The sequence below is a fragment of the Toxoplasma gondii genome, chromosome X, assembly GCF_000006565.2.
Source record: "Toxoplasma gondii ME49 chromosome X, whole genome shotgun sequence".
In the NCBI taxonomy this organism is placed as follows: domain Eukaryota; phylum Apicomplexa; class Conoidasida; order Eucoccidiorida; family Sarcocystidae; genus Toxoplasma; species Toxoplasma gondii.
The window spans coordinates 266560-275474 of record NC_031478.1 but is presented as its reverse complement, the minus strand read 5'-3'; the positions used below and the strand labels follow the sequence as shown (position 1 = coordinate 275474).

Below are 8915 nucleotides of genomic sequence, written 5' to 3'. Positions count from 1 at the left end.
CGGTCAGCGTGTGTGTAATCATGCTGCCCTCACACACAAACACCCTTCCACATCAAGATCAGCACGGTTCGAGCATTGCCGCTTAGGACTACCCTTCACTGCTATTCGGTGTCAAAACGGAGTTACGGCAACACGACGTACACTAAGGTTCTTTCATATCTACGTTGATTCAGCAGTCCTGTCCGAAACAAGCTAGGCTTTTGTTGCTACAGAGTGCGTGCTGGACAGAAACCAGGGGATACCAGGAGGCGTCCATTGCAGTTCCTTGACTGTTGTTTGTGTATCATTCCGGAAGGATACTTGTCCTAATCACATTCGTTATTGAAAGTGGCGTTCTGCTTTGTGTCGGGGAAAACTGTTTCCACAGTTAAAAACTGCTGAAAATCCAAATAGCACAAAAGGTCCCAAGTTGCCTCGTTTACTCAGCGTGTAGCTATCGGTTCATTGACACCGGCAGGCATCAATTTTGTGGCCATTCTGCAAACGCACAATTGGTTCTCCACCTACGCGATAGGTTGGCTTGCTCAGTCCACTTCTTGGAACGGCCTGCACCTTAGATGGCAAACAGAGAGGTCGAATGACTATGCTTAAACCCCAGAACAGACAGTCGCTGGCCTTTGATGTTTGCGTCATAGTTGCTGACATGGAAAAACTTCCCGCTGTTTTATAACCTCTTCCATCCTCCCTTGTCTGTCGGTATACACTGGCGGCGAGCCAGGAAGATTTTCGCGGGAAATGAGACACACACACACATTCAACGTATCTGCTCTCTTCCCGAAAAGGCATCATGCGTGCAAAAGTTGGTAGAAGCTGGTCCTTGTCAGACAGGAATGGAGTTCTATTGCATTCTTCCCACCGGCTTCAACGTGAATCAGAAACCATGGGAAACATATCAACACAAATCGGGAAATGCCCTCTAGAAGTGTCCCCTCTCTGAGGCAGGAGTCGACGACGTTTCTCACTCGTGACACCGACTCGTGTCCCACTCGGACACTCCTTCGAAGGAAGAATACAGCCCCGATGGATCGAAGTTAGACCATTTCTCATTCTGGTTGCAACCACAGCATGCAGAGGGTTCCTTGTTCCGTGAGGAACCACGTGTAATTTTCCCGTTCTTTACCTGCTACACACGCTGCGGTATTGGGGGTCTTGGTGTGTTGCACCCAATGTACCTACACTGCTCAGGTCATTCGAAATCACTATGAGCAGTTATTGTTTTCTTGCGTTGGTAGCCGTTTAGCAAGCATCTCTTCGAAAGAACCGAGACAAATCTAGTCAAAGCACACTTGCGAATAATGGGTTCACCTATGAGACGCAGATGGATGTCGTCTATTACTGTTTTTTTTTGCGTCCTGAAACGCATCAGTTGCCAGACGGACTCGGAATTCAGGATGGAGAACCCCGGTAAGCCCAATCGTGTCATTCTTTTGGTGCCTCCCTGAGCAAAGGGCTTTGGCCGGTTCAGATTTCGGAGTGCCTAGCTGCGACGACGCGAGCAGCATGGCGCTGCTTCCAGACAAGCATTTTGGATCAAACTGCGGGGACAAGAATGAGCTCCCTCAGCTTACTTGGAATGGTACTGCGTTTCGTGCACTTTTGCAGGGGCAAACATCATACTTCAAAGGCCTTCAGATGCTCCGTTCGATACTGGTTCCTTTGCCGTACTGGTGACGGATACGTCGTCGAACAGAATGCCTGTAGGAACAGAGACGGATGAATTTCCTGCATTTGTCGTGTCAGAGAAAAGCTTGTAGTTTGCACATCTCATCGCGTGGGACATTCCTGTAGCTGTTACCAGCGTGGGACCGCAAACAAATTTCTCCTCTATCGGCGCAGTCAGCGGCACTAACGACACTGGCGAGAATGGGTATAGCGGCCCATGCCCAGACAAACAAGCTTGTGTCAAAATTTCTGTATACGCCTTAAGTGAATCAATACTGTTCGAACATTCTGTTCATTTTACAAAGCATGTCGCACTTCACTTCAGGGCCGTCAACTCTAGGGCTATCAAGCTCGGCAACCTACAAGGAGTTGCACAAGAAGCTATTAGAACTCTCCGCGAACGGAGGTAAGGATCGCGATCCACGCCAATTCGTTCAATGTAAAAAAGCACACTCCGTTCTAAACTGGATGCAGATCTCGTGGACATTGCCAGCGTTTACTCAGTCGCAGTGCCTCATCAGCACGATACGTTGCGGACCCAGGCGTGAAACTGAGAGGCTGTCATGTCAACGTGGGTGGGAAATTAAGCGTTATGGACTCAAGATCCTGTTGGCGTTCCTCACGAACTCCGTTGCCGGAACTAACAGTCTAGCCACTAGCCGCGCTTTCATTCTGCCACGGGCGGAACATACCCAAAATGACCCCATTAACTAGAACAAGTGCTACGGCCCAAGCGTGTGAGCAGTCGTGCCTGGAGGCAGCGAACACGTCGGCCACTGCCGTCGCTTTCCGAAAATTTGAAACAGATGTTTCAACGCAACAGGAAGAGTCAGTGCAGACGCCTTCCGCGTTACAAGTGTTTTGCTCTGTGTCATGTACTGGGCAACAAAGACATAAAATCTGATAAGCTCACCGCTTCCTCAGCTGAACACTGAAGAACCATCACAACCCCTCAGACGCATGTGCTACGATATGAGACAGAGCACCGTACTGTTTATGTCAGAAGATGCGCTCCATAGTCACACTTGAATCCTGTCCCCGGAGGAAAGCCTCGTGAGGGGCCTCTGCAACGAAAATACCTAGGGTAGTTTGACGTCTCAACATTGTCAGCTGGTGTCAATGGGCACCGACCCTTGACTCTCGAATGGCCAACCAGTGCGCCTGTCAGAAAAGACAACCCTGCAATGAAATGCACTGTCAGTTCCGTCTCGCAATTCGGTGCCCGATTGGTCATCCCCGGAGGACCACCGGCGGCCACAAACGCCAGGGACACAGCAGACACAAACAGTAAGTTTCGGAGCTCGCGGGGCCCGCATGCCTGATGGCAACGTTCAGAGTGGTCCGAATAGTTTTAGTTGTTTTTATGCGTCATAAAGATATCGCCACGATGAGTATCAGACGACCTCACAAAAAATGAAACACTCCTGCCACTAGCAGAGAGCCCAATAACCGAATCTCACTAAATCGTGAGTGCCCTGTTCGTGTGCTCAGTGAGCCAAGTCATGAGGCTGCTTTCCCATAAGCCTGCCAATCGGCTCTTGGCCCACGACGGAAAAACACTCTTGATGATGATAACGCGCCGCAACAGTGCTACCCTTCCCGCTCACAAGCCTCTTCGGCAACAAGATAAAATACGCCCGTCGACAGAATACAAACGTCGATGTGCAGAGAAGTTAAGTGACAGCGTTTCCACTTGAACAACAGTAGATCAGCAACCAACAGCAAATGAAGCAGAGAGTTACTGCCGCATAGCTGCAAGCGCAGTCATTGGCTGCTCGTGACAAGGTTAACGTTCCTTCCGCCTCTCCCTTAGAGTTCGTCATGGTCGAAACCCAGATCGTCGAACAATCCCTCGCCCTCCTTGTTGACCATAAGTCCTGCTGAAGCCTTCCATTGATCTGGTGGAGTCGACCATCCCCAACTGGACCGAGGCTTCTCATTGCTCACAGACACCTCGATATGTCCGGCGATGGGGCAACCTCTACCGCAGTTTTGTTGGGTGAACCTGGGAGAAAAAAAACAGAAACACTTTTTCCTGAGTTTCCATCACTATTATGATGATGCAGCAGACAAGAACCACCTGCTTCGCGTTTCACTAGAGTCGAAATCTGAGGTCCCCTCCTCCCCCAATCGTCGCTTACTGGTGATCTTTTTTCGCCTGAAGGTTTGTACCGAGTCTGACATGCTCAAAAGTAACAATATCTCCAGTAAGCCACATCTCCGACTTCGTGTTTGCGCAGACCAACTTGAAACCGGCCACTCTAGTGTCGCGTCCCGCTCCGACGCTGACCTGCACCAAACACGCAGCAGAACATTGTTGTTCACTTCCTTCCGCTGTGCTAGCCACGCTGCATGCACGAGTTTGTCAGTGACATGCAGCAGCGAGACCGAGATCGTCTCACTGTTTCTGACTTGACTCGGCGATCGCAGCAAAACGTACCGTTCACGTCTTTGTTGTCCAAAAATCCTTCTCCTGTCCCTGGTCCCGCTGGTTCACCGAGTCTCATTTCTCTAGAAAGCACGTCTATGAGGCCTGCCTTTTAGACTCCCTGAAGGGCCTGGACGTCTAATCCTAACAGCTCTTTATCCTTGTCTGTTCTTCTGTTCTTTTCTCCACGCCTGGTTCTATCGGACTCTCCGCACCCCTAATCAAAGAAGGTCCCATCTGACTCTTCACTCTCTCGCCTGGCAGCGCACCATCTCTCAGCTTCATATCTAACAAAACGGGGCAGAACGGCCGACTGCCTGCGACGCAACTGCGTCTGCCCAGCCTCCGCTTCTTTCGCTCCCAGCTTCCGTCCGTCCTCATCGCAGGACGCACCCGCCAACTTTTTTTCTCTTCTTGTTATCCTACCTCTTTCTGGCTACTGATTGGCGAGGAGGCGCCAGTTGCTTGCAGCGTCCCCCGAGAGCTGCCATGTTCGAGGAAAATCACAGATCCACATCGCACAGGTTCTCCTGCGGCCCCGGGAGTGACCAGGGCTGGAGCGGGTTCACTCGAAGCAGAGCTCTTGCTTCCCGCCATCTGGGCTTCCATCACTGGGCTGTCAAGAGGCTGCCGACGCATGCCACTTGGAGGCGCACTGACAATCCAGAGCATGTTCGCTGCTGCAGCTTTGTCTCCGCTCGGAGTCGCTGTCTGAGAAGCACACACAGGAAAATACTAACAATACGTCAAAAAGGCGTCACACGGAAGACACGAATCTCATTCTAGGCAATGCAACTACGTCACGATTGAATTTCTACTTCTTCAGCAGGCCTCTATGTGCATAGTGCGCATCTGCACTTACACATACCTAAAAATAACATATGTACAAGCATATATGTATACATATACATATATATATGCATATATATACATTTATATGTTGATACTGATAGATTGTAACGTGGGCGTTGCTGGGCGTTTTCCACGAACGCGGCTTCTCTGTCCCGAAAACGGCAAGCGCCATCAGGAAGCTTCGTTGTGAAGAACAGTCTGAGGGCGTTCTTGTTGGAAAAAAACATGGACAGAAAACGCTGGATCGCTTACGACGGCTTGCTGGCCACTGCCCGAGCCCCAGGAGATCTTTCCAGAAAACAGCCTGGACGCAGAAACCAAAGAAGCAATGAAGAAAGACAGAAAAGGAAGTTGTCAGACTGTACGACTGCCACTGCAGGCTATGCATATTTCTACACATGTGCATATATATATATATATATATATATATATATGTTTACATATGTATATAAACAGATGTAGATATCGAGTTATGTATAGATGGACGCCGTACAGTGTGTTTAACGAAGCGGGAGGCATACAAGGGAGGAGGGGAAGATGTGTAGCGAGGAAAGGGTATCCGTAGAATAGACGAAGAAAATGAGAAAAGGAGACGCGGCGGAAAGACCGAGGAGGACTGGACATGTCCAGCAAATAAATGTGATTTGCGATGTTTCGGAGGAGAACGTGAAGAAACGAGGAAGTGAAAAGCACGAGCGACGAGCCACGTCTCTCTGAAAGAAAAAGCGAAGGCAATCCGAGGATTCTCTTTCGACCTCGTCCCTACTTGAAGCCTGAGAGAACGTGGACAAGCGACACGGCACTGCCGTACGTCACAGGCCGGCCTTCCTTGGGTTTGGCGCCCTCGATCACGCAGAAGAGAGAGAAGAGAAGGAAAATGAGGAACCAATTCGACAGCAAAAACGAAGGGGAGGCACTCGTCTTCATGCGGGAGAAAGGAGACACGCAGGGAGCGTTGCACGTCTTCTCGCGTCTCTCAGAAACGGAGACGTCACGCTGTCCAGAGGCGGTAGGCGGAGAGAGGGGAGAGACCTGACAAGAAGGAGATCGACGTTCCCTGGAATGCGCCATGGCGGTTCTTCAGGTTTCGAAAATGGACAGAAAATACGTCAGAAACAGCGATTCCAGTTCTCTACGACGCACCTGGGAGGCGTCCGCACGCAGATGAGTGGGGCTGCGTCAGAGAGGGAAAAGAAGAGTCGAGAGAGACGCGAGAAGACGCAGCCAGAAGAGAAGGAATACAGGCACGACAGAGAAGGAAGCAGCGTGGAAAAATCAGAGGAGACTGAGAGAAAGGAAGAAAAGAGGAAAACGGAAACGAGTTGAAGGATCCCAGGAGGAACTGTGGGAGAGTCGCAGCCGGAGCGACGAGCGAAGATCCAGAAAAAGGAAAGAGAGGAGACAGCGACAGAGGTGAAAGAAAGACCCAAAGGGCGAGAGACGCGAGGCAATGACGAAGAAACGCCCAGATGGAAGTCGATTCCTCTCAGAGCTTGTTTACGTTTAAAACCGTCTCCCCATCCAAAGGTCAAGCAACCGAGCGCCGATTTCAGCCACGGAGTCTTTCTTCCTCAACTCGTTTAGGAGAGGAGAAAACAAGGAAAATACGACGGAGTGGGGGCTGCGTTCGGATCCTCCACGTTTCGCGGGTGCCTCGACGGCGAGTGTATGTACACCGGAAGAAACCGACGAGACTCTTTTCCCGCTTCGCTCTCCGTTTCTTTTCTTCGTTCCTCACAACAACTTGGCTCGCAAGCGACCAGAGCCTGAAGCGGACGAGCGGAAGCAACTTGTTGCCGACAGCGCCGCGAGGCGGCGAGGCTGCGGAGACGGAGAGAGGCACTCACAGAATCGTTTCGGCGCTCTCTCTGTAGAGCAAAGGGGAGAAAAGGACTAGCGGATGGTTTTCGAGAGAGTGGAGACTTAGAGGGGCGGCAAAAATTCAAACGCGCGAGAGAGAGGGCGGGGCAGATAGCGATCTCCGGAACCTGGCGTTCCTCGGAAGAGCCAGAGAAAAATGGAGAGAACGAGAGACGTGCCCAGAAGAAAACTGCAGGTTCGCTTACGGCCACACATTCACTTGCGTCCCTGCGGGCGATCTGTTGAAAGATGTAGACATCTACAACACGAGAGGTCCAGAAGATGTGCATGAAGCGACGGACGGGGACGCAGGCGGAGGGAGGGTGCAGGAACCGAGGGGACCCGCAGTGGCCGCTCGAGAAAGCAGGCTTGAGACTGCTCCTGACCTTTGAATTTTGAAAGGCGCGAAGGATTTCGTTTCCCTCCTCTTTTCCCCGCTCGTTGACTTCCCCGGTGCCCTGCACACGTTTTTGGCGTGGTGCCGTGAGGTGTAACAGACACCGCGTGTGTCGCTGCCTTGTCTGCTGCGTGGTAAGCGGAACGGTCGGAGTCGGCGAAATGGACGGATTTCTGCAGAGGAAATGGACGGCTTTCTGCAGGGCGGGAAGAGCTTGAGCGGAGCAGCCAGAAGGGAAGCAATTGCCTGTCTTTCGCTATCACCTCGAGCGTCGGCTAGAGACGACTAGTGGGGCACTGGGAGATTTCGTGTACAGCGCAGGTGGGCGCAGGCACTCAGTCGACACAGCGAGGTCCAGGTCTTGGATTCGAGACGAAGCCGTTTTGAGACACGAAAAAGAAGAAGAAAACGGGGCGAATCTGGAACGCTCACTTTGGTCTTGCAGGCCAGACCCACAGAGCTCGAGATTTCGCTCCTTTTTAGACAAACCTTGGCGACGCGTGTCGGTCCACTAAGCGTTCATCGGCCTCCGCTCGACTTCGCACTCGCCTTGTCTTGTGTGTATTTCTTTGCATCTGTTTCTTCCTCGCTTGTCGTTTTCCCCCTCGTCTCTTTTTCCGACGCAGTCGCTATGACCACTCATGTGGGTCTTTTCTCCCTCCTTGTCGCCCGAGTCGTTCCGCTCTCATCTCCCCCGTATCCTGGACTCGTGTTCCTCTCGTCCTCGTCTCGTCAACGATCGTTCCGTTTTCGTTCCCCTGCACATCAGGAAATCGCAAAGAAGAACTGAGGCTTCCTCGCTCTTCTCTCGAAAAAACTCGAGCCGTCCCCCGCTTCCGTCTGAGCTGGCTGGCGACGCTTCAGCTCTTCTCTCCGCATACTCTCGCGACTCCGAAAGAGACGATGCAGACGAAGTGCAGCCAGACCTCTGACTCTCTACTTTCGAAGTCTGCACTCTGAAAAGGGGAACAATCCTCTCTGTGTGTTTTCCTCCTTTACCGTTCTTGTCATCTCGCTCCACGATCCTATGCTCTGTCTTCCTCGCTTTCCCCCTCTGTCTTCTCTGTCTCCGTTGCTTCGTTTCTGGCCGAAGCCTCTCAGCGAGGCTTCACTACGACTTCTTTTCCGCCATCTCAGGCGCCAGCGAGGCAGTTTCCCTCTTCGCGTCGCTCACCGTCTTGCACAGCAGCGAGCAGGAGGAGGATCTCGGCATGGCGAGACTTCGCGAGAGAAGCGGCTAGTCGGCCTGAGGAGAGAAGACAGAGGCAACGGGAGCTGTCTCCAAGACGGACTTACAAAGCGAGACCGAAGTCCCGCGGAAAGGACGTTGTGGGCGTTCTCTGGGGCACAGAGAGACGCGAAAAAGCTGAGAGGAAGCTCTCGTGTCTCTTCGTCTCCACAGAACCACCAACCCCGCCGCGGAGACGATAGGAAAAAAAGGCGTCGCCCCGGCAAACGCATTCCGAGGAAGTTGCGCCTTCTTCGTTCAGTCGCTTTCTTGTCTTCCTCTCCGCGGTGCTCCTGTGCTCGAGTCCGCCATCCTCTTCTTCTCGAGCTCGCTTGTTCCTCTCTTCCCTGCTGAAGAAGCAAGCCTGTTCCGCTAGTCGCCCCTGACCCTCCCCGGGGGAGGCAGAGAGGCATGCAGATCGAGAGCACGCAAGAGAGGCAGTGGAGAATACCGGAGTCCGGCGGCGAGAGGGCAGAGACAGAGAACAG

General features: G+C 52.2%; 3 protein-coding genes across 3 annotated transcripts; 1 reads left to right on the top strand and 2 right to left on the bottom strand.

Moving 5' to 3' along the window:
• Window positions 1-1225: 1225 nt before the first annotated feature.
• Window positions 1226-2376, top strand: TGME49_228620 (hypothetical protein; the record flags this gene model as incomplete). The annotated part of the gene is made up of 5 exons (XM_002366433.2): window positions 1226-1404; window positions 1466-1576; window positions 1633-1697; window positions 1755-1926; window positions 1988-2376. Exons 1-5 carry the CDS (start codon window positions 1296-1298, stop codon window positions 2374-2376), a joined length of 846 nt encoding a protein of 281 aa, XP_002366474.1. The 5' UTR covers window positions 1226-1295.
• Window positions 2377-3132: 756 nt separating this feature from the next.
• Window positions 3133-6714, bottom strand: TGME49_228630 (hypothetical protein). The gene is made up of 5 exons (XM_018780212.1): window positions 5709-6714; window positions 5195-5246; window positions 4517-4801; window positions 3804-3952; window positions 3133-3667 (listed from the first exon to the last, which is right to left on the bottom strand). Exons 1-5 carry the CDS (start codon window positions 6011-6013, stop codon window positions 3472-3474), a joined length of 987 nt encoding a protein of 328 aa, XP_018636113.1. The 5' UTR covers window positions 6014-6714; the 3' UTR covers window positions 3133-3471.
• Window positions 6715-8369: 1655 nt separating this feature from the next.
• On the bottom strand, window positions 8370-8840 carry TGME49_228640 (hypothetical protein; the record flags this gene model as incomplete). The annotated part of the gene is made up of 1 exon (XM_002366435.1): window positions 8370-8840. One exon carries the CDS (start codon window positions 8838-8840, stop codon window positions 8370-8372), a length of 471 nt encoding a protein of 156 aa, XP_002366476.1.
• Window positions 8841-8915: the final 75 nt, after the last annotated feature.

Excerpts from the sequence above, each read along its gene's own strand:
- TGME49_228630 (XM_018780212.1), bottom strand. The coding sequence starts at position 6,013 with ATGGCGCATTCCAGGGAACGTCGATCTCCTTCTTGTCAGGTCTCTCCC. Across the intron at positions 5,247-5,708 it reads CACGTTCTCTCAGGCTTCAA|GCTGTTTTCTGGAAAGATCT; the intron begins GTAGGGACGAGG and ends TTCTGCGTCCAG. Across the intron at positions 3,953-4,516 it reads CAATCAGTAGCCAGAAAGAG|GTCAGCGTCGGAGCGGGACG; the intron begins GTAGGATAACAA and ends TGTTTGGTGCAG.